The sequence below is a fragment of the Nicotiana sylvestris genome, chromosome 11 (assembly GCF_000393655.2).
Source record: "Nicotiana sylvestris chromosome 11, ASM39365v2, whole genome shotgun sequence".
Lineage (NCBI taxonomy): Eukaryota > Viridiplantae > Streptophyta > Magnoliopsida > Solanales > Solanaceae > Nicotiana > Nicotiana sylvestris.
In genome coordinates, this window is record NC_091067.1 from 91,864,041 (window position 1) to 91,889,663 (window position 25,623).

Sequence of the window (25,623 nt, forward strand, 5' to 3'; positions counted from 1 at the left end):
CATGGTGAAGAGTACAGGGGCAGCTCTAGGGTTTGGGGGTTCTGGTGAAGACGACGAGGCTGGGGTTCGGATAGGGGGGCAGGGTAAGATTATGAGCTTATATAGTTAGTGGGTGGGTTGATCTCAACCGTTAGATCAATCTAGATCTACGGTCTGGATCTGATGGCTTAAGTGGAACGGTGTCGTTTCGAGGGTAAAGGGTTTGGGATGGTCCAGGTGGAAACGGGTCGGGGCCATTAGTGGGTTATGGGAAATGTGATCTTGGTCGTTGATCAATCTGAGATCAACGGCCCAGATCCGGCTCAAACATTACGACGTCGTTTAGACGTCTTTGGTGTCAACTGGACAAGGGCCGAGCAAGCCTGGTTCTGGGCTGTTTGTTTGGGCCAATTTTAATAAATTGGCCCAATCCGGAAGAAGAAGATTATTTCTTTTTTTTAAAAAAAAAAAAAACAAAACTAAGCAAAAAATCAAATTAAAAATTAAATACACACTCAATACAATTATTTGCGCACACACTAAAATATTTCAAAACAGGTAAAATCAAACAAATCAAAATCACGGACGAAGATGCCTATTTATGATTTTCTATTTAACGACCGGATTACGGTTCGAATTATGCATGACACACACATTTTGTATTTTGTTTTAAATAAATAAATAAATAAGAAAAAATAAAAATGGGCAAAAGTCACAAATAAATCAACAAAGTGCCGCACAGAAATCCGAAAATTGTACAGCAGGGCCAATTATTATTATTTTTTATTTCTTTTGGAGCGATTGTCGTGCGAAACAAAAATCACGTGCTCACACTCCGCATAAACCCATCTGATACTATTCTTCCCAAAAGAAATCCTTTTTGAAACATACTACCATGCCTATAACAATTCCATCGATTTCATTCATCGTTGGGTCCAGAATTACACATGGACTGATTCCTGTAAAACCAGGGATATGTAGGCAGTTCAGAGACCAGGGTGCGACCCATATTTTTCATATATCCCATTCGGTCAAAATCGATCATCATTTCTTTACCCGACAACTCTTTCATCATTCCTAGGTAAAGATGGGCAGCTTTTGATACCCAATTTTCCCTCATATATTTAAAATGCATATCTACTTTCAAAATAGTGCATGAGCATCAACCAGTAATTTTCCATAATCTTATGCAATTTTAAAAGGATTTTAATTGATTTATTCAGTATTTTATTATCTAAATAATTACTAATTGCATCACAAATAATTTTATAATGATTTATTACTTGATTTTTATCATTTATATTTATATTAAGCTTTAATTATTTTATGTATAATTATATTTGTATCTTTAGGCTATAATTGCAATAACTTTACAATAATAACCTACATATGCACAATTACATTATTTACACGGAAAATGATTTTTTATATTTTATAATATTAAGTAATTATTTTAAATTATTTTCATGCAAAAATTATATTTTTACCATTTATAAATTATTTTATAAAATTATTTTATTAAATTAACTAGGTATTTATGATCTAGCCCTTTTTAATTAATTAATTTCGGACTTAGCCCAATTATACACACCAGCCCAAATACCCGTTCATACCCGACCTAGAACCCCTTTAATCGTGACCGTTGATCATTGATTTCAACGGTCCATATCCCTTCCCCTTAATTAACCAAACTCCTAAGCCTAACCCTCATTCACCCAAACCCGTTGCCTCTGTATTTTCTCATCTCCTCCCCTTCCCTCTTTATCGAACCCTAACGCCATCACCATTCTCCTGTGATTCCTACCCAAAAATGGAATCATCTCTTGATTCCTTACCATATCTGGCCTTACCTCCTTGCCAACTACTCGTTTTTTATGTTACTCAAACTAGTTCGCCTCAAATGGCAAGTTGATCTCAAGAGATTCGAACCAGATTTGGTTCAAAATATATGTTGATTATTTTCGTCTATGTTCGTCCTAACCTCTGTGAGTACGAATATTTTTGTATCTTTCAGTTAAGGCTTCAGATTTTGATTCGGACTAGATTTGGTCCGATTTCTATTTGTTTTATGAGTATTTTCCATCTATTTTGCTCTATTACTCACAAATCCGCTTATTTTAGTAGAATCTTTTACTTACTCTAAAATTAGGGCTCAAGATCTTTCCAGATCCAAAAAAAAATTTCTTCTTTGGTATTTTTCCTTTAATGTTTCAGTATATCTACCTCTGTGTTCATATTTTTTTTACTATTTCTGATCGATTCTGCTTACCCTAAAATTTAGGGTTTTTGATTTCTTAAAGACATACTAAATTTATGTATTTCCATCTCTATTATAGTTTCTTTTTTTTTTGTTTTCTACGTTGATTTTACTTACCCTAAAATCTAGGGTTTTGATTCTTCGAATAAATATGGTTCAAACCTTAATTATTTCCGTCTATATGTCTTACGTGTATTTTATTAAAGCTTTTGTGTTTATATTTTTTCTTTTGCTTACATTAAGTTAGGATTATCATTATTTGGTATTTTTTTCTTTAAATGTTTCTGTCTATTTGCCTCTATGCATCTTTCACTCTTGCCATTAGTTGCGGGCTATTTTTATTTACCCCAAGATTTTAATCTTTCTTGTATGTACTAATACTTTCATTATTCTGTTCATCCTACCATGTTCCTTTATTTCTTCACCTTGTTTGTTGATTGATAATTGGTTCTACATGATACTTACCTTATTCTGAGTAGTACTTGCCAGATTGCTCGTTAATTGATTGAACTCTTGTAACGACCCGACCCGTCGTCTCTTGTAATTCCGTCCCGTATTCCCTGTTATATGCTTATTTATGCTTCAATATGTGTACTTGGTGAATTTGAGTCAATTCGGATCGAGTTTGGTAGAAATTGGGACAAATATTCTCTTTAATGAAGAATTAGTTTGGAAAAGTCAACCGAAAGTTGACTTGTGAATTTGAAGTCATTCCGGAATGATTTTGGTAAGGTTTGAGACACTTAGTCTCTTTTAAGGAAGCTTAAGTTGGAAAAGTCAATTGAATATTGACTTATGTGTTAGAGAGCTCGAAATGCGAATTTTATGGTTCGGATAGCTTCGTTAGGTGATTTTGGACTTAGGAGTATGTCCGGAATATTTTTGTGATGACCGGTGTAGAATTAAGCTTGAATTGGCAAAGTTAGTATTTTGGCGAATTCCGGTTGATAGGTGAGATTTTGATCCGAGGGTCGGAATGGAATTCCGAGAGTTGCTATAGCTTCATTTTGGACTTGTATGCAAAATTTGAGGTCATTCGGACTAGTTTTGACGTTTACCGCATCGGATATGAAAGTTAGAAGTTTCAAAGTTCATAGGCTTGAATCCGATGATGATTTGATGTTTTGATGTAATTTTGGGTGTTCCGAAGGTTGGAACAAGTTTGAATGACATTGTGGGACATGTTGATATAATTGGTTAAGGTCCTGAGGGCCTCGGGTGGATTTCGTAAGGTTAACGGAATGAAATTCGGACCAAAACAAAAAAAAGAAGAAAAGTTGTTCCAGAAGCTGTCTCTGCACAACAAAAATGCAATCGTGTAGCATACTTCGGAGGCCTATATCTTTTGATATACAAGGAATTTTGAGATGGTTCAAAAACAAAAATTGTATCCCTTCATGTCTAGTTTCCAGAAAGCTAAAGAAATCGTAATTTGGACATCTGTAGAGAATGTTACGGTCGATTGAATATGACTGGTGGAGCTCGTTCTCCAGAATTTTCTGATTTCGGGGAGCCTACTTTAGAAGCTCATATCTCGGGATATATAAAGAGTTATATGGTGTACAACCTATCAAATTAAAGATCTTCGAGTCTAGTTTCTAAATATTCAAACCGTTTGTCATTTGGATATTTATACAAGACGTTATGGGTGTTTAAACAGAAGGTGTCCGACAAGAAAAATTTTTAATAGGATGTACAATTTGTATAGCACAAGTGCAAGGTACAACTCGACGAAGCACGTGCAGATTCTTTTATACACGGATTTGGCTTATTTCTTTCATTTCTTTCATTTGGCTTGGATTATTTTGGAGAGAATTTCAAGGGGGATTTCATCAAGCATCAAAGGTGAGTTGATTCTACTTATTTCCAAGTTAAATACATGGATTAGAGCTGAAAACTCAAGTAATTTATGGACAAAAATGGTGGATTAGGGCTTGAAACTTAAGAGAATTAAATGGTGATTTGAGGGGTCAAATGAACTCTGATTTTTGTGAATTTGGTATGTATAGACTCGTGGCGAGATAAGGGTCCTATTGATGTAAAAATTTCTGAATTTCGAGACGTGGGCCCGGGGCTCGAGTTTTGCTAATTTCGTGATTTTTGACATTTTTCGAGTCTTTTCGATTGGGTTATATTCCCTTAGCCTATTGTAACGTATTCGTTGTGGTTTTGACTAGATTCGACGCGCGAAGAGGTCAATTCAAGAGGAAAGGGCATTGCGGATTAGTCTACGGCCGGTTAGAGGTGAGTAATAGATGTAAATGCAGTTCTGAGGGTTTGAAACCCCGGACTTTCACATCGTAACGCTATATTGAGGCGTGACACGCACTCCATGGTGAGTGAGGGGTCGGATACTATTGGGGATTGTGACTTGGTCCATCCCGTGTGATTTTTATATTATACTGGTGATTGATACACACACTTTATTGATATTACTGGGCTTGATGCCATGTTTGGGGCCTTCTGCCGACTTGAAAAATCCTTCGAGGATTTACATTACTGCTAGGAATAATTTGCATATCATTTAATTTCAGTCCAAGGTTTTAAATGCTGCCTTGCAAACTCAGCCATAATTCTAAGTGTTGAAAACTTAAATGACATTTTAAATGTATTTCAGGCTAGGAACTTCTACTTTGTAAATGCCCAATGGGCTTACTATATTATTTTCTGGACGGATTATAAAGTGACTTGAAACAGTGGCAACAATGACACCGTATGTTATACTTGAAACAGTGGTAACAATGACACTGTAATATATACTTGGAACTGTGGTAACAATGACACTGTAATATATACTTGGAACAGTGGTAACAATGGCACTGTGTGATATAAATTGGTCAGGTAACAATGGCTGACCGGTCAGGTAACAATGACTGACCAAGATATTGCGCTTGGGCTGTAGGAGCCCCTCCGGAGTCTGTACACACCCCCAGTGAGCGCCGTCGACGATAAATAAATATGGATGGCTCGGGCTGCACGCCGTAGTGGGTACTGGAATGTACCATTATATGCATTGCATTGCATTCATGTATTTGCCTTTATACTGTTGTTTAGTTGTTCAGTTCCATATGTTGCTGTATATTTAGATTTTAGCTTACTTTGTGTATTTACTGGATTTTCTTATCTTCAGACTGTAGTTACTTTTACTACTCACTGGGTCAGAGTACTCACTTTACTCCCTGCACCTTGTGTGCAGATCTAGGGCAGTCTTAGGCATAGTAGATCCAGTTGATCAACGGATTCCAGCATTTCGGGAGTATCAAGCTAGCTGCACAGCGTTCGCAGCATTGATTTCTTACCTCCTATCTTATCCTTTTATTTCTACATTATCAGACTTTGGATACACTATGTATTAGGGTGATATTTTGTATTCTAGAGGCTCATATTCGTGACACCGGGTCCTAGAGAGATCATGTCGTGTATTTTGTTAAACTCTTCAATACTTTGATCATGAATTAATTGATATTTCCATCCGCTATTTTTGACAAATTGGGTTAAGCGTGACTAATAGTCGGGCTTGCCTAGTAGTGTGTTGGGCGCCATCACGACCGGGATTTGGGTCATGACAACTCTGTACCATCTCCCCTAAATTAAACTTCAAATTGATCTTGGAATTATTTCTTTACCTTATTTAACCTAGTACTTAATTACTAGTCGATTCCGTATAAGGTTTCCTTAAATCAAGTAGTACTAGTCTGACTTTACTCGATTCTGTATTGTTAATTGATTTATGCTGACCTTAATTGATTTTCATACCTTATTTTTTTGTGATTGGTTCATTACATTATTTGTTTTACTCTATTTTATGCTATAAAAGCCCCTCCCTTATCCTGACTTTACACACAGAGACACTTACACACTTTATAACATAAAACTTTCAAACTCTCTGCTCTCAAAAAACTTGAGCTTTCTCTTTCTATTGTTCTGATTTCTGCATTATTTGGCCAGCTGAAAGCTAAGGCCATATTCTCTGGATGCTAACTGCTATTGCATTCCTATTTTCTTTCTTCTCAATGGGTATGCCTTAACTCCTATTATTCTAGTCTGTTCTATATGCTTTATTCGATTAGTCTATTTAAATTTCAGCATACTTCTGCTTTCTATGTGACTACATGATCCCGCTTAGTGATAATACTAAACTAAGTTACCTCCAATAATATGAAAACCTATCCAATTCAGCTATATGTTCCCTATTCTGAGTGCAAGCATGTAATGTATGGCTAATTGTGCATGTTAGTTCAAGTATCTTTGCTTTTATGATTACTTTAAATGTTGGTATGAGTATCTAGTCTAAACAAATATCAACTTAGTTGAACTATATGTTGTATAGGAGTTTGTTCTCTGGTGTAGTTCTGTTACTATTCTGTATGTGCTGATTTCTAAACATGTTCTCCCTTACCCTCTATATACTGGATTTCAAACTTCTACTCTTAGTTATCTAGGTTCCTACCACCCCAGTGTGAGCACTGCCTAGGGTCCCTGAGACTCTTTTGAACTTTGACACATTGGGGCTGGTTTTCCAATCTCTTATGAATTCTGTGTTTAATGTGTGGTTCTAGTATGAGCATTACCCGGGGTCCCTGAGGCTCTTTGGGAACTTTGACACACTGGAAGCCTAGTTTAAAGTGTTGTGGATCCCTGCTATTGTTTTAGAGCTGTTGTGTTTGAAGGCATGGCTCCCAAGTTTATATTGGGCCTGCTAAGGCTCCCTATAGTGTAATAGATACTGTTATGTAATTTATTCATTCTGGGCTGCAATAATCTCTGTAATAAATAGATCTAGGGTTTATTAGTAAAAGATAGGGGGTTTCTATATCTTTGTTTGAAACTCAGGTAGAAATTCTGCCTATAGGTTTATTGGTTATTATGTGAATGTTACTACTTGTTTAGAGATCATGCCTATAGGATTTTCTGATTGCTTTGTTCTATATTTCACTCGCACGTTAGAAATCCTGTTTATAGGCCCCTTGCATTAGAAATCCTGTCCATATGATCCATGCACATTTTTAACTTACATGCATTAGCGACCATGTCGATAGGATTCTATTTATTTGACTAATAACCTTTCCTGGCAATTTGCTTAAAATTCTGTCCACATGTGATTAATAGATATCATACCTATAGGAGGTAAAAAATCAGTTTCAACTTAGATACCATGCCTATAAGAATAAAAGGAATCAGTTTCAAACCTAGAAATCATGTCTATAGGATTTAAACTAATATATATCATGCCTATAGGGTGAAATCAGTTTGTAAATTAGAAACCATGCTTATAGAGGTTTAAATCAAGTCAACACTTAGAAATCCTGCCTATAGGGGTTTAAACTAATTAGAAAGCATACCTATAGGATCTAAAAGGGATAAAACCTGTCTTTATGAGTTAAAATTAGTAATTCACTTAGAAATCACGTTATAGGTTGTAGATATCATGCCTATAGAGTTCTGTTAATCAGTTTTGAGTTCGATTAATTCTGGTTATCACTTAGGCAAATCTGTAGGGGTTACCAATGATTATGGGCCTAAAACTGTGATATCTTACTGTCTGAAAATGCCTAGATTCAAGATTTAATAAAATCAGTAAGCAAATTGATAGGTCCAGATGCCCGCCTTAATAAACTGATGTCTTGCATTCTATTTTTGCTCATCTAAATATCCTGCCTATAGGATCCTAAATTAACGAAATCTGTTGATTTAACTACGTGCATTTGTTGTCTATTTGTGGAGGTTTATATGAGCCCTTATTTGCTCCTTACGTGATAGTCCTATTTGAATTTTGTTTGTCTCCTGGCATTTTCTCATTTAAGAAACATAGGTCAGTCTAGAACCATCCTAAATAAAGGTCATAAATACCTCCAGGACCATAGGAAAGGGGCCGGTAGTGCATGCATAAGGCATGAGTTAGAAGCTACTAGAACGCTTAGGTAACAACTGAAAGATAGTAATTGGGTAGTAAAGGAAATGATAGCCCATGCGCTAATGCTATGAGTAAAATCCCGACTTGTGGGAGTTGCAAAGCATTGCATGGAATGATCCTATAGGCTAAAAAACTTAGGACCACCCCCTATACTCATGTGTAAAAAGTAAGTTGAATATTGTATTTGTCTTATTTGTTTTCTTCTCTTTTAAGACTAACTCGCTTAATTTAAGTTCGGCCGGGACCTACCATTGTGGACCTCAAAGGGTGGTTAACATCTTCCCCTCAAGGTAATTTCGAGCCCTTACCCGTTCTCTGGTGATATAAACTGGTTATATGAGTTAACTGTTCTAGGTGCCCTAACGCACATTAATCCGTTAGGTGGCGACTCTTCAAATCCCTTACCCATCCCAAAAGAAAAGGAGTTGTCCCAAAAATGTCGAAACCCTATTTCGGTAGAAAAAGGGGCGCGACAAGCACAATCACGAATGCAATCATTCTCTCGTGAATGCGGAGAATAAGTCCTTGATGACCCCGTTCACTTTCCCTTCTACACGATCGCGATACCTATTACGCGAACGTGAGGACTGCAGTCTTCCTAGCTTCGTGAATGCCGTCGTCTCTTCGCGATCACGAAGAACAAAATGCATGCGGCCACAATCTCTCTATGCGAACACGACTACTTAGTCGCGATCACGATGCAGAATACTAAATATCTGCTCACAGCAATCCAAAACAAAGAGAAATGGCTCGTAGCTCATCCGCAACACATCTGAGGGCCCCGTGACCCTGTCCAATCATACCAACCTATCCCATAATATAATACGGACTTGCTCGAGATCTCAAATCACACCAAACAATATCAAAACTACGAATCGCGCCTCAATTCAAGCCTAATGAACTAATGAACTTTCAATTTATACAACTCACGTTGAACCATACCAAAACAACTCGAAATGACCTCAAATTTTGCATGCAAGTCCGAAATGACAAAACGGAACTATACAAATCCTGAAACCACAATCTGAATCTGATATCAATAAAGTAAACTCCCGATCAAACCTCCCAACCTTCCAAACCTTCAATTTTCCAACTTTCACCAAAAACCATCAAATCCACTAAATCCAAATTCGGACATACGCCTAAGTCCAAAATCACCATATGAAGCTATTGGAATCATCAAATATCATTCCAGAGTTGTCTACATATAAGTCAAATTCTGATCAACTCTTACCACTTAAGCTTCTAAAACAAGAATCATTCTTCCAAATTAATCTCGAATCGCCCGAAAATCAAAATCGATCATTCACGCAAGTCATAATACATAATATGAAACTTCGTAAGACCTTAAACTATTGAACGAAACGCTAAAACTCAAAACGATTGGTTGGACCGTTACACCCTTCCTACACTCCATGTGTAGATCAAATACGGCTTCGACAGAGTTTGACAATCATCATTTTATGGTTGTTGTTGTTCCCGTGCAGAAGCGACTCCATGGTAAGGCACTTGAAGAAGAAAAACGAAAAAAAAGTAAAGCTCGTGCCTTAGGCCCCTAAATATTAAACACCTCAAAAATATGAATTACTATATTATTATTATTATTATTATAATTTATGTAAGTATTAAATAACAAAAATTAAATTTCAACATTTTCTAATTGGGTACAGGTTTACGATTTACTAAGAAAATAATGATAAATTTTCTTTCTCATTAAATTAAATAACGTACATACCTTTTTAATAATTTTATTCTTCTTCCTTTATGTATATATTAGTTTAAATGTTTCTAACGATTTTACTTTTTAATTTCAATTCAATCTCTCAAAATTAGCTATTATGTTTTTATCATATATATATATATATATATATATATATATATATATATATATATATATATATATATATATATATGAGTTATCCATAAATTAGAAAGCAAATTTTTTTGTGTTCCATCTTCTCGAACTAAAATCCTTGAGGCAAGCGTTACAAGATTCGATACTCGGTGGATAATGGGCTTAGCTCTTTTCACTTAAATACCACGGGAGAGTTCGAAAAAAAGTACTAAATTTTTTTGGGAAAAATAAAAAATTTCTTATGTCCAAAAGGGCTCAAATTTAAAAAGTTATTCTTCATTTTGAAAGTTGATCGTGGGGATAGATGGTGAGGAAAACGTTTCCGCCCAATTGCATAAGTTAATCATAGATACCAACAAGCTGTTGTCGCTTGTCACCTGTAACTTTCACGAGCTAGGAAGTCCTTTCCTTTATCGTAACAAATGGACCACCACCAATAAGCTGTATGCAGTCCCAGCTTATTGTGTCTTTTCCTAATCTTAGACCTGCCGTGCGTACGAGCTACGAGCTCTTTTAACCTCACGGGAGGTCCATTATGCTAGGTTTTACTTTCTTTTGTTCACTTTTGGGGAAAAAGTTGTTTTTGACCTTGAGAAGCTTGATCAAACAAGTTATAAGTGACGCTCATGGTTTTTTTTAAAGTGGTATCGACTTTTAAAAAGTTGAACGAATAAATAGTCACGGCTCGCATCAACTGTTAAGATATCGTCCATTTTAACCCATCCATTGCAATCAAGGGGCGGATTCGATGCATTAGTTATAGGTTCCCGTGAACCCAGTAATTTTTGTCTAAATTTTATATTTGTATTGAAAAATTAATTAAATATATAAAAATATTTAGTTTGGAATCTAGTTCGTTAATCCGATTATTATTGTAGTTATACCACAATTTTATCTCAACCAAATATAAGATAAACTTATCTCAAATTTAATTTTGGGATTAATTATTCCTTATCTCTCGTACCAAACGAGCCCTTAGCATAGAACAGTTTAGAACGTGTACACCTCAGCATAGCTCCTTGTAGGCCCACCAATGTTTGCCTACTGTCGGCAAATTAGATTAGGGATAGAATAATAATATGTTTAGTCATAATCATTTTTTAAAGACAGCTTCAAGTAATTTTAAAAAATCAGGTTACGCAATTCAAAAGGAGAAATTTTATTTTGTGTCTCATGCGACTTATAGGCTCCTTTTTGTCTTACAAATTTATGATCTCCAACCTTACACTGCTGGGTCCGCAGAAATCTGAGTTCACAAAATTATGAGACAAAAAATTGTCTCATACAACTAGTGCGAAACACAAAATAAAATTTTCTATTCAAAAGAGAGATGTGTCTAAATTTTTCAATAGAGTCACTATTGAATAAAGGTCATGACATTATCCTAAATTATGAACGAATACCATGACATTTATTCTATTCCCTAGATCTCCATGGGTCGGCAAAACTTCTTTTGTAAATACAGTGAGACTTCTTTATAACAGTATTCATATATAATAAAAATTTTACTAGTTTATTATAAAAGTCAAGTTTTTCCGGAACTAAACTTCATGTTATATTATAATATATGTTATTTATAACATCATTTCGCTATAATATTCATAAATATTCGAAGCAAACAAGGCTGTTATAGAGAAATTTAATTGTACCAACAAATTAAGAAAAGAAGAAGGCAATAATACAGGCTTCTTTTTTCGTTAGTTTTTGTGGCACGCAGATCTTGAACAGTGGGGAACGTCAAAAAGCATTTCTCCAAAGTAGCTATTCACCCTATTGACAAGTAGAAACTGGTATTGAATTCCAGATTTATCTCGATTGCTCTTGTTTGTACCAAGAAAACATATGAGAAAAGTAAATTTCTTTTTTTGCTTTTCTGAAACTACGAGTAGGAAAGGAAAGGAACAGTATTTTTTAAAACATTCATTTATTTTTATTTGATTTGACAATACAAAAGAAGAAGAAAATTGAAGAGATTGTATATAGCTCTATTATGCTAAACCATTTTTTTTTAATAATAAGGAATTACTCTGTGTTTTATTTTATATGATATTCATTCCTTTTAATATGTTTATAAAAGAATTATATTTTTTATATTTAGAAATAATTGTCTTTAAACATCTTCCTTCGGCAAAATGACAAAAGTAATATTCTTAAAACGGTAGTTTTAGGTCAAAACAAAAAAAATAACTAAAACTTAATTATTTTTGGCCAAATAAAAATATTTAGCGTAAATAATGTAATTCTAACCAAGTTTTATTATAAATTGTATTCGAAAAAAATTATTTAAAAAAGTAATATTCTTAAAACGGTAAAAATATATTTTATTTTTCAAAAAGATGCCACCTATACAGAAAAATCCACGTGGCAGGCAAGTGCACCCATACTTTTTGCCACATCAGCGTCTAGGGGGTAATGTCTCTCAAAAGGCCAAGTTGAGGGGGTAATTAAGATCGGGGCATAATTTGGGGATGATACTAATAATCTGAGCCAAATTTAGGGTCGGTTTAAGGTATTTTGCCCAAATATTATGATATGTTTGAAATAACAAAATTTTAGATTTCGTACCCAATCAAACGCATGTATAAAATTAAATAAAACTGATAGAGTGATTTTTTATTTATTTAAAACTTTATTGACATTGATACTATTTAAATATTTATCCATGATATGAATCAATTCAAAGTAAATGATATTCCTCCGTTCACACAACTGATCTGACCTTTCCAACTAGAAGTTCCCAACTCATAAGCAATCAAGGCTCCTTTACAAAGTATCTAAAGTGAATGTTCACACCTTCATGTTTTTCTTTTTAGTATATTCTTTTTCTTTCTTTTAGTACTTTTTTTTTCTTTTTACATCTCTAGGCTTTGAGGAAGAATGTATTAGAATTATACAGTTCAATCGCAAAATATATATAAAAAAAAAATTAAATTTCATATATTGACGGTGTAAAAATAATTTATACCATCCAATTATTTGAAAGGCGATCACTTATAATTCTCTATATTAACATTAATTGGCCGTAACCTTAGAAAATGGGAAGCAATCTTCTATAGAAGATCAAAATATACTATCAGTTCATATAACTTAATTTATTATTATTTTTTTTTTTAAAAAAGTGAAAAGCTAGAGGAGCAAAGATTAGTGGAGATCGAGTGGTTGTGATTTGTTACAGATAATGTGTCTTTTTTCTTTTTCTTTCAAGATTAGTCAAAGTAACACACCCCACAGTTCAAGATCATCCCCTTGCACCGTGGCTTATGCTACTATAAATGGACCTATTTAGTAGTGGTCTCTTCACTCACCACAGAAAAGAAACAAAGTATTTTAAGAAGAAGAAAAAAAGATGGCTGGCTTTCCCAAAGTGCTTGCAATTGTTTTCCTTATGCTGATGCTGGTTTTTGCTAATGGTAATTAATTTCATATGTGACAAAGCTATTCTGGTTGATCTTGCAGTATTTGCCTTACCGTACCACTTTTAGGTGCAGAACCCGACCTTTATCCAAAATGGGACACGTTTAATTTGATTTTGATTTATAAACTGTTTGCTTGGATTTTACGTTGTCAATCGAAGAACGGGTCGAACTATATATACATGTAAAAAAATATTAAAATATGTACGATCATACACATTTTAAACTCAATGACTCTAGATTCTGAATTTTACTTGTATGTTAAATGTACAGAGATGGGACCAATGGTGGCTGAGGCGAGGACCTGCGAGTCGCAGAGTCACCGATTCAAGGGGCTGTGCATTAGTAAGAGCAACTGTGCGTCAGTTTGCCATACTGAGGGCTTTAACGGTGGCCATTGCCGTGGATTCCGTCGCCGTTGCTTCTGCACCAGACATTGTTAATTTACTCTTATTTGTATGCTGTGTAATATGAACGTGTTCTCGTTTCTTCTTGTGCTTGTCATGAATAAGAATGACCATCTGAAGTCAGAAACAGATCAGGATGGTTAATTCCCTTCCGTTTCCTGGGAGCTAATGGTTGCTATTACTGTTTCGGGCAACTTTTAATTGCGAATATTAGTACTACTAGTACACTATTGTATCTTATCTTTTCCTTCTTTTCTCTGCTTTAGTTTGGCAGCGCCTTTGGCTTATGGAATATACGCGGGGGGTATTATCTGTGTTCAAAAGTAAACTTCTAGCGTGGATGATATAGTACCTTTGTCAAATAATTACTCTATAAGAAATCGTTTAGTAACCTAAATTTTTTTAAGCTAGTGCTAGTCGCTCAGTTGCGCATACAACATATTGACAACTGGTTCATCCAAACTCAATATTATATTTTCAGCGTACAATATATTTATGTGAAAATTTATTAAAATTTTAATAAATAATAGTTGATCATAACACATAATTTATCAAGTACAATACACCTAAAATATATAGATAATATAAAAATCTTATTACGCTGTCAAGGTATATAACAAAGTTTAATCTTATTGAAAATTATGATGCTGAAAAAAAAAGTTTGATGTTGGTTACTCGTTTTTATTTTCTTTTGTTGAGTTCCATCCCGTGTTAGTATAAAAGAAGTATGATCATTTGCTAATTTGCCTTTTGATCTCTGTACCATAGTCCTTGGTCTAATATACAACCTCTAAATGGCTTGGAATCGGATCTCACCAATCACCATTTCATATTAAGTTTACTCTTATGAGCTTACGTCATCTCCATAACACCCCCTCAGCCCTACCATATCTGGACGTTTCCATGTGACAACCCTTATCTTGATAATTATGTAATAAATACCAATCATTTGAAAAACATACGTATTTTATTTAAAGTATTGTAAAATAATAATAAAAGAGCAGCAGTATTGAAAGATTTAGATAAAAATGTAAAGAGGCAGAGAAAACTTTCTTCTATCTTCAAGGGTATATTCCATAGGGTAATTCCCTTCTTATAAGATACAAAGTACATTCAAAGTTCACAAGATACATCCTAACAATTAACTGACAAGGTAAATATATCTAAATGATACATTGAATAAAATGCATGGATATCCACATAAATCAAGTAGGTCTAGAATACTTCTCCGTGAATATCCAATAATATATTTTGTGTCTCATTAAAATCTTATTAGGAAAAACTCAATAAATAAAAATATACACATATATTTCTGATAATACACATTGTGAACTGTCTCATTAAAAACCTTACGAGGAATACCCAATATGACAAAATCTTAGTTAAAAAAAATGTATAGCGCATATTTAAAAACTCGACTTGTTATCTCGAAATTTCAATCTTACATATCAACTTCTCACATGTTGAAATTGGTAATACCTTATTAAACAAATTTGTAAATTTATTTTACGATTCTTTTGAAGTAAAATTAATTTTGCAGTTTTGCTGAACGACAAAATGAAATAAAGAGAGAGCTAGGACTAGAGTTTGCACGGAAATGGTATTTTGAAAATTAGAAACGATAATAGAAACAAAGTAATGGAAATGTATCAAAAGGTAGTTAACACTTATGAGGTCAAAATAATTAAGTTGAGGTTTTGCCAGTTTATTGATCTTTCACTATTTTGGCTTATAAACATTTGAAGATTTAAATAAAAACTTTTATGTTTACCAAACGGGGAAGGGATTATAACCCAAAGAGCAGATTAAAAATTTGCTCAATTTCCTTAGCTCGCATAGGCCAAAGGGTTTAAGCTTTTCCCCTAGCAGAGCGCCTGCCTCCTCTTCTCTCAGCAAAACAGAAAACATGGCCGAAGATGAACGCAAGGAGGAAGTGGGAACCACAATCGTAGAAGCAACAGACAAAGAAGATGAGATGAAGCCGTGGGAGCAGCACTCAGCAGTGATAAGCATCCCTCGTTTCGATTACAAGGCTTCTTCTTCCCTCCTCCGCCATTCCCATTCTGCCTTTCTCATCACTTGCCCCATCAGTCAGTTTACTCCTCTCCTTTAATCTCTCAACACTTTCCTCACTTTCCCATCTGTTTTTCCCCCTATTATTCTTGAATATTTTATGTACTAATATTGCAATGAGAACGGGCTCAAATAGAGCGGATTGGATATATAGGATTAGTTTAGCAGACACCGAGTAGTTTAGGATTGAGGAATAGTCAATTGAATGAAACTTGATTTAGCTTTTCAAGTATATCAGCTAGGGAACTGATATTGTGTGGAAAATGGTGTTCTATTGAATAAAGATTCACTAGGTTCCTTCGTATAATTGGAAAAAAAATGTAATCTTGCTAGCTAACTGTGTGCAATTTTCTTTCTTTTATTGGTTTTAGAAGAAGCTTAAACTCTGAAAAGAATTATGTGGTATTATTTGTTTGTTGGAATTTGGATACCTTTAGGGAACCTTCTTCTGCTAGTTATTGTGTAAATTTCTTTCTGAAGCAAATGTTAGTTGGGTAATGTTTCGTGCAAAGTTTGCTCTGGGCAGTATATAGAAAAAGCAAGAAGGTTACAATATCTTAAACTCAGGAAGTTAAGCTACTTCTGGGGTTTGTTGTTTACACTGTTATGTTGGTGTGCTTTTGCTAATTAGTATGAAGTTCATTGAAAATCAGCTGCTCTACTCAAGGAGAAAGTTTTAAAATGTTCTTTGTAATCTGATGCATCATTCCTATTAGACATTTTCTGGGCGGGTTTCATATTTGCTACTACATATTTCACAATGCATCGGTTTAAGTTGAAATATTTAACCTCACACAATTAACTTGAATTAGGCGCCTAAGCATCTTATTCACCAAGGACAACTGTTTGGGACAATGGAAGAAATTTGGATCCAAATCTGGACAAATGTGTTGATTAAACTTCAATATAAATAAAGCAGGACAAAAGGACTAGAATCTACTATGCCGGGAAAAGTATTACAAGAATATAGCATACTTCATTCTTGAAAATTTTATTTATCAATAGGAAGGAGCTAGAAATGAGTTTTGGTCTATAGAGAACAGAACTGCACAAAGAAAAGAGCGTAGCTAAATGATAAGTAGATAACCAAGAGTAGGAAATATCAGCATAGAAGGGGTAAGAGGTATAAATAGAACAACTACATAGAAATGTGTTTATAAGTTCTCCACCAGGGCAAGATGAAAGTAAAAACAAATACCTTCTTAATTTTGATCTTGTGTGGACAGTATATTGGGATTACGTACAGCATTCAAGTAGTGCTTGTTTTATGCAGGCTTTACTTTACGAATTCAGGAAATCATGTAAAATAAATCATAAAACTACTTTACTCAAGGTGTGGCCTAGAGGTCAATGAAGTGGGTGAAAACTTTTGAGACCAGAGTTCAAATCCCACCAGAGACAAAAAATGATGCTAGGTGATCTCTTCCTGTTTGCCTAAGCCTTGAAGGGAAGAGTAACGCAGTACATGTGCGTGGTGAAAATAGCAGGTACCTAGTGGAATAGTCAGGGTGAGCTCAAATTAGGCAGGACGCCACTATTATTATTAAAAAAGAAGCATAGAACTAGTTTTGAAATGTACAGGAATGTTCAAGGCCCTTATTTTTTAAAATTTGGAGTTATACTGCTCCTTATACCAGTTGTTTTGGGGTAGAAAAGAATATGTTAAAGCTTCAAGATCCTTCTGCTGCTTTCTTTCCCCAGTTTCTACCAATAATATCAGTTACTTGTTTATTTTAATCTTTACTCTATTTAGATAAGGAATGCGTCTTTAGTGCCCTACGACTAATAACCTATGCTGAGGATAGGGTTTTAGTGAAAGGTAAGAATCTAACTTCGAACAATTTTCTGGTAATGGATAGTGCTAATAACTCCACTACTTTGCTTATAGCATTGCTTGTCATAATGCAAAACAGTTTTTGTTTTTAATTTTATCATTCTCAAGCTTCTCATGCTTTTGACATTGAGCATTTGGATATGCTGGAGGCTTTCCTTTTTTTTCCCCTTACTCCTGCAACAACTTTTTACTACTACTACTACACGGCCTCAATCCCAAGCTTGGTGGGGGTAACATATGAGTCACTATCCACTTCACTCTATTTAGACCCATTTCATTTCAACATTCAATATCTTGGGATTCGGGAACACTAATGGTTCTCTACATTTATTGACATACAAATCTCTAAACATAGTGAAAACTCCTATTAACACTTGTCCCTAATATAAGAATAGTATCAAGAATAAGCTTTAATCCCACTGTGGTGCCTATCAGATCTTTTGCTGCTAATTCTTGCTTAATTGTTCTGATAGTTTAAGTCCCTATTGGATTTTGCTAAGCGTTCTTTCCTTTTTCCACAGAGAGGGAGAAAAGTGCAACAAAAGAAGCTATAGCTATCCTTGAAAAGGTTATTTGTTTACTCTTTGGTATTTTCATTTTTTTTCAGAAGTAGTTCTGGACAAATGACCTATTTTATTGTTTGTCCATTTGGGCTGTAATATGCACTTTCCTGGGGACTTGAAGCTGGCTATGGAAACCTTATTCTTTTTAAAAAAAAATCATTTTGGTTTTAAATTTATCTGTGTTGGAAAGATTGCTAAATGTAGTTGGGTTTTTTGTTTTCCGTACAGTATATTGTTTCAAATCCTGATGCTAAGAGAAGGAAAATATGCATGGAAGATGCTAATGAAGAATGCAATGGATCAGAAGGTGCAGCTAATGAGCATGTGAATTCCGGTATGAACGCATCTTCAACATTTTGATGCCTGTGTGGACTTACTGTTACAATAGTTTACAGAGTGTCAAAAATTCTTGTTTGCTCCTTGCAGAATCCGACACTTCTATAAAGAAAAGTGATATTCTCTCACTTGTTAAGTTAACAAGAAGTGGATTGCTTCTCTTTACATTTCCATTCGGCAAGTCCCCAGCAGTTGTTGACATCGTTTCACAGATTTTTCAATCCCTTGAATCTGGAATATTGAAGTCTCCTCTGTGAGTTGCTCTCTTTCTTGGATTGCTTTCAAAATAATTTTTTTAGCACTTATCTATATGTAATATTGCTTTATTTGGCCAAGGGAAACCCGTGAAACTTAACTGGAGCCAAGGGAAATGAAAGCTCCAAATAAAATTGGAATAATAAAAAGGTTAGGAACCATATCCTAATGCTGGCAGATGAGAGAATTAAGCAAGTTTAAAAACTACCCTAATTAAGTATAAGAACTCAACTGGAGACTTACTCAGAGTTGCAACATTTGTAATGGTTCGCTTTCACTCCATTGCGCTATTGCTATAAATGATTCGTGTGTATTTGTTGCGATGGCAAGTTATTCTGCTATTTGATTTACTGAAAGATGTTAGACATGGTATAATTTTTCAAGTATAATGCTAGGATATTGCTATAAATGATTTGTGTGTATTTGTTGCGATGGCAAGTTATACTGCTATTTGATTTACTGAAAGAAGATGTTAGATATGGTATATTTTTTCAAGTATAATGCTAGGATTTCTAACCTGATCTCTGCAGTAAAGGTAAGTATGTAATATGGGTTAGGTAATTTTGCACGTATTATCTTGATAGCTTACCCTTTCTTCATCCATTTACCCATTTTGCTCCATTTACCCTTTCTTTTTCACCTCTTTCGAAGATTATTTCTAATACCAAAGAAACTAATATGCTTAAAACTTTAATCATGTCATGCAGTTGGTGCAATCGGATATTACCAATTCAAGGTACATGCCCTTTAGAGGAGAAGGAACTTAAGAAGATTGTGACACAGCTTGTTGATCAGTTTATCATCAATAGGCCGAAGGAGACTGGAAATACTGTTAAGGTAAACCTTGGCTTTCTTAAGAAATATCCTTCACTCAGAGTTGAAAGACTCGTGTTGCTTTCTTTTTCTGCTTTACGTTGCCTTTTCTTCTTTTGTCAGCCGCCCTAAGAAGTCATCTTGGTTCATATAAACTACCATGAGTACGTCTTCTATCAGTAAACCCAATGACAAGTTGAATATTTTCTTTTTCCATTTGAAAGTATTAGTTAAAAATATATTGGTCAAATATGTCCACGTCAAGTGTCTTGCTTTCGTTGTCCCCTGTTTTTATCCCTTTCTCCTTTTATTTTTAGTTTTTGGTTTTACGGGGTAGGGGTGGAGGAGGGTGGCAGGATATTGGATAGAGATGGTCTGTGTATCATTTGGACTATTTGGTTGGAGAGGAATAGGAGATGTTTTGAAGATCAAAAGCATCATATTTCCTTTGTAAAGAACAGATGCCTACAGAATTTGTACTTTTGGTCTAGGAGTAGTATGGTAATAATGACAGTATTTTGATTTTCTCGACTTTTTGGGAGTGTAAATGTAACAAGCAATGCTGTAACTTTTTCTTTTTGAAGTACCTTCTTGGTACTTTATTAATGAAATTTATCTTGCCTTTTAAAAAAAACCCAAGTTCTCTTACATGACTATTATGTCCAGTAGCTGCGGTGAATTTGAGCAGTCTTCTCTATGTGGGCCGAACCAGATAGGATAACCTGCAGAAACTAATGACATTATAGTTTGCAGTTGGCTATAACAGGAGAGGGATTGAGGAGACCGAGATGAAGAATCTTAGAAAAACTTCTAGCGATCCTGATGTATTTGCTTTGTTGGACCGCAACAAATGCTTTAGCGTCGTGGCAGCAGCAGTAAAAGAAGTTGTCCCAGATTCGACGGTGGATTTGAAAGATCCAGAGGTCAAATGATTTATTGCAGTGAAGTTATAAGCTTTTACTTCCTCTGTATCTTTTTAATGTACTGAATATAGCTTCTCTTTTGCAGCTTTCTGTGCTTGTTGAGGTACTTCCACTTTCTAGAGTACCTGATAAAACAGCCATAGTTGGTGTGTCGGTTCTTCCACGAACACTTGTTAGTACAAAGCCTCGGCTCTGCATCAAGGCCTTAGTCTCAGATACAAAAGAGATGAAAGGGAAGAAAAGATAAAATCTCTCTATGAATAGGATGCACGTTTTCGATTTTTTGTCGATTACATTGGCCTTTCTCAGATTTAAATATTTAATGTGTTGTATTGACTTGGACTTTAAGGCGACACCTTGCAATGGTAGTAATTTATTACTGTATTTTGTATTATCAGGTGTTGGCTAGATCTGGTTGAATGTTTAACCCTTAAACTAGACAGGGAAAACAAGGAAAGCTGCAGTGACGACGATGGTTCTGGTACACACCAAGTGTCGAAAATGTTGCAGTTTAGCATTAGAACTATTTGTGTCCTCGCGGTTCTTTTGAATTGCAGCATAATTGCATTAGTTTTGTCGTTTAAAAGTTTGTTGTACAGAGATTATCTTCTAATCAGTTTATCACAGTAGTGAGAAGTTGGAAAGCTTTAGTTGTTCAAAAGCTTTTATTTAGGTTTAACCTTTCGGTTGGGACTGTGTAGAAGAAAGGGAAGACAGGCTTGAGGGTGTCCTTTCTCCCGTTTCAGTTGGTATAAAAGAAAAGACATTCAAGACACAAGATATTTTCTTCCCCTCGTGTCATCTGTATGTCAAGAAAAGAAAATGTGTGTTCTAAAAAGGTGCAATAGAGGAAAAATGAAAATCATTTTATACTTCTGTTTGCTTAAATAGTAAAGGAAATATCAAAATGAAAAACGAAGTGGTGGTTTCAACTTTGGTTGAATGAGTTTTATATGCACAAGAGAGAAGGTCCAGATTTGTTTCTGAACTATGTGAAATGATCTAAATTTGCATCAATAGTTGGTTTAAATATATCTCTATTGCTATCAAATTTGCTTGTCCTTATTCATAGATGGAAAACAATTTTAATTTAGTTAGCGTCTAAACACTTTGATTAGTACGTGGATCTGTCACGTGTCCCCCACATCTCCCAAAAAATGACACCAAAATTAGCATCAAGCACCTTATGAAAAATTTATATTCAAATCTATAGAGCTCTATTTGATTTGAATTCATGATGGAAGCAAATGGAAAAAGTTAGCTGTGAAGAGGGATACAGCAATAGATCCGGAGGTGAGCATAACAGGGAGTGAGTGTGTCACAATGTTGAAACCAAACTCCTGCTTATTCAAGAACTAGTCTGGGATGTCCGTGTTGTACACGGGCCCAACAATGTGTTTGTAAAAGAAAAAGAGAACAGCAAAATATTATAAATAAATATTAACAATATCTATGAGACTATGACTACACAAACTTTATTTGATATTCAATTTAAGTAATATGCTTGAGTAATTTTTTGTGGAGACTATTTCTCTTCATTTATTGCTGTGTATAATGATATGTTAGGTCTATTACTTTTAGCTTTTCTTTCTGGTATTCATCGAGATTACAGATGAGGAAACACAAAAAATCTTAAATTGCTTCCAGCTAAGTGATGAGACTCTTACTTTTGTACCTTTTACACACTTAAAAAAATTACCAGAAGATGCATTTCTTGAATAACAACGTTGTTGTCACGCTCCGAACCTGGGTCTGGACGTAACATGGTACTCGGTGCCTGATTACATGTGACCGAGCGAATCAACTGGCTGGCTGAATCAACATGTGATATCATAACATACTGAATGCGGAAGATAAACTAACACATGCTGATTTACTGAAAGTCTGGATGATATAAATCAAAGTGCGGAAATACTAATACAATTCTGAAACATATTTGTAGCCAACATAGCTTAACATGAAAAACCTGAGACTCTGTCTAACTGTTACTCTAGTCTATGAAGCCTCTAATGAAGTACTGAAAACACTCTATCTAAAAATACTGAAGACTGTAGTAATGATAATGCCCCAAAAGAACTGGGGATCACCAAATAGCTGGTACGAAAATCCTAGCGCTCTGAATCATCAACCTGTAAATCATTACCTGCATCGTGAAATGCAGGCCCCGGGCAAAAGGGACGTCAGTACATTTGAATTGCACTGGTATATAAAGCAACTGAAAGAAAGAATTATAAATGCTGAAACTGAAACTAACCTGATAACTGAGAATTGATAATTGATAACTGAAATGATAACTATTGAAACTGAAACTGGAACTGAAATGATAACTGAACTGATAACTAATAATTGAACTGAACAAAGGAAGTAAGGATATGAATATTCCCTCTTCTGAATGATGAACAACCTGTTTATCTGAATAAGCTATGACCTCGGGCCCAATATATAAAGCATAAGCTATGGCCTCAGGCCCAAGTATACGTATACATAACTACGACCTCAGACCCAAAATGCATAAAACATAAACTACGGCCTCAGACCCAAACATGCATAAAGCATACACTACGACCTCAGGCCCAAGTATGCATAAAGCATATAAACTACGGTCTTAGGCCCAAATACATGTGTTCAACATTCAGGAATTTAAAATCAGGAACTGAGAATCATACTGCAATACATGATAGTAAAATACCGGTTCACATTGAGTTGCATGATATTGGAATACTGGATCACACTGAGTTACATAATACTGGAATACTAAATAGGACTAGACTGAGACATGTATTCTTGAACTGGTTATGAACACTGAAACTTCAACTGTTTATGGCATACTAAGTAATCTATACTAAGACTCGGGGGCATCAAACCCAAGTCTATATTGAATACATACTGAGCTCACAACGTTCAGAATGAAAGTCATGAACGAGTTATGAAGCTAAATAGTAGAATTTCTACAACTATTCAAGGAACTAGGCTAAACTATATTTCTGAGGTAATTAGTAATGTCGTAAAAGAAACGTAGTGTAGAGAGAATCATTAACGTTCCCAAACATATAGAGTTAGCCTCACATACCTTAACTTCCTGTCCTTGAGCGTAATACAGCGTTTGTCAACCCTTTCAGCTTTTTAATCTATAGCAATACAAGTCAAAGGGATTCCAAATTAGCAACAATACTTTTGTTTTGGCCAATTAGGCATTTTATCAAATACTTGGTGGTGTCGCGCACCCCTTTTTCCTTCTCCGAGAGGAGAGAGAGAGTTCGGGTTTAGACATTCATGGGGGGTAATAACTCATTTTCTTTTGAGACTTTGGGTTTTTGAACAGTCGCCATCTAACAGATTATGGTGCGTTGGGGCACCTAGAGCGATTAACTTTTAGACTACTTTGCATTACCAGAGATTTAGGATAAGGGCTCGAAATAACCTTGAGGGGAAGGTGTTAGACACCCCTCGCGGTCCACAACGGTGGGTCCTGGACGAACTTATACTTATGAATTAGTCCTTTAACAGATAAGTAGTTGAAACACATAATTGCAAATAAAAGCATGTTGGACATTGTGTGACTCAAATAACAAGACAAAGAATTTGAACAAGTTGCATATAAAAGAGTAAAGTTTAAACATCGGGAATTAGGAAAAAGGGTCCTAGATTGGTTAGCCTTAAAAGATCACCCCACACAATGCCCGGTAAACACTCCTCAATGAGGGGCTACACGTGAAATTAGCGCGTAGTCATCACTTTTTTACTACCCAATTCCCTCCCATTGGTCATGGACTAAAGCGTTCTAATAGCCTTGATAAATGTCTTATGCGTGCACTACCCGTCCCTTCCTCGTGGTCCTGGAGGTATTTTAGGACCTCTACTTTTGGATAGTTCTAGACCATCCTAAGGTTTTAAAAGAATAAAAGTCTAGGCGTCAATCAAGAACAATTAGGACTGCATTTAAAGAGAACAAATTATAGGCTCACGGTCACCTCCACAAATATAACAAATAAATGCACGTCTTCAAACAACACTCAGGTATTTAAGAGAAAATCCTAGAACATGATATCTAGGTGAGCAGGGATTATACAGTATTGACATAAAGAAAAAATCCTAGCATGTCTGCTTGCCTCATAACTCAGATAGGGACATAAGGGTATATCCCTCTCAACCCAATCAGCACCAGGTGTGGAGCGTCTCTAAACCTGATAATGAATTCATCTATTGGGAACCATTCAAACATCCATTGTACCTGTTCCTCAGTCAGATTATCGAAAAACTCCATGTATTCGTTGGAACTTTCCGGTTAAGCAAACATGTCTGGAATGTAAGTCATCCACTTGGGGTGATGGAAGGCGATATGATCGTTCTAAGCCCTTCGCGGAAATTCTTAGCGATAGTGACCCTTTTGAAAATGTTCTATCAACCACAACTGCAGCAACAAATTACAACCCTCGAAATGATTGACCCCTCTTTGACAGCGCTCCAGAGCCCTGTAGATGTCGGGTATGATCATAGAGACTATAGTGTATGTCTGTCCATTGATCCCTTCTATCAAAGTCTTGGTAACCATGGCCAACCTGGTGTGGATTCTTTCCCTTTTCATTGGGAATACTATCAGGCCTAAGAAGAATACAATGAACACGAACACTCTACGGTGGATGTGGCCTAGATAAGTGAGAGAGATCTCATTGTGATAGGTACGGTAGGACTTGCTATGGCCATACCTTTTATACAAATATTCAAAGGGTATGTAAGATTCCTTCAGGCATACCAGGTTAGCATTTTTATTCAGCCCCATCATCTTTAAAAATCCTTTACCGATACGGTTATCTAGCACCAATAACCCAGGACTATCCCAAGTTAATCCCGCAAGCCCTCTAATTTCTTCTAAAAGCGGTGTCATTTCTATGTCGCCAAAACGAAAAACAGACCTTTCACTATCCCAGAACAAAGTAGCAGCCTCGATGAACTTGTTGTTTAGATCAATGTCCTGCAAGGAAGGCAAGTTACCTAGGTACT

At 35.3% G+C, this 25,623-nt stretch overlaps 2 protein-coding genes across 3 annotated transcripts; both read left to right on the forward strand.

Moving 5' to 3' along the window:
* Window positions 1-13,274: 13,274 nt before the first annotated feature.
* On the forward strand, window positions 13,275-14,148 carry LOC104232499 (defensin J1-2). Its single transcript, XM_009785723.2, has 2 exons — window positions 13,275-13,415; window positions 13,692-14,148. The coding sequence occupies exons 1-2, from the start codon at window positions 13,352-13,354 to the stop codon at window positions 13,859-13,861; spliced, it is 234 nt and encodes a 77-aa protein (XP_009784025.1). The 5' UTR covers window positions 13,275-13,351; the 3' UTR covers window positions 13,862-14,148.
* A 1,414-nt stretch (window positions 14,149-15,562) lies between these two features.
* On the forward strand, window positions 15,563-21,266 carry LOC104232500 (uncharacterized). 2 transcript variants are annotated; one of them, XM_009785725.2, is made up of 8 exons: window positions 15,563-15,915; window positions 18,254-18,300; window positions 18,524-18,629; window positions 18,722-18,884; window positions 19,594-19,723; window positions 20,446-20,622; window positions 20,708-20,725; window positions 21,021-21,266. In XM_009785725.2, the coding sequence occupies exons 1-8, from the start codon at window positions 15,732-15,734 to the stop codon at window positions 21,039-21,041; spliced, it is 846 nt and encodes a 281-aa protein (XP_009784027.1). In that variant the 5' UTR covers window positions 15,563-15,731; the 3' UTR covers window positions 21,042-21,266. The 2 variants fall into 2 exon arrangements, with proteins under 2 accessions (XP_009784027.1, XP_009784026.1); XM_009785724.2 differs by lacking the exon at window positions 21,021-21,266 and having other exon boundaries at window positions 15,569-15,915; window positions 20,708-21,013.
* The last annotated feature ends 4,357 nt before the right edge of the window (window positions 21,267-25,623 follow it).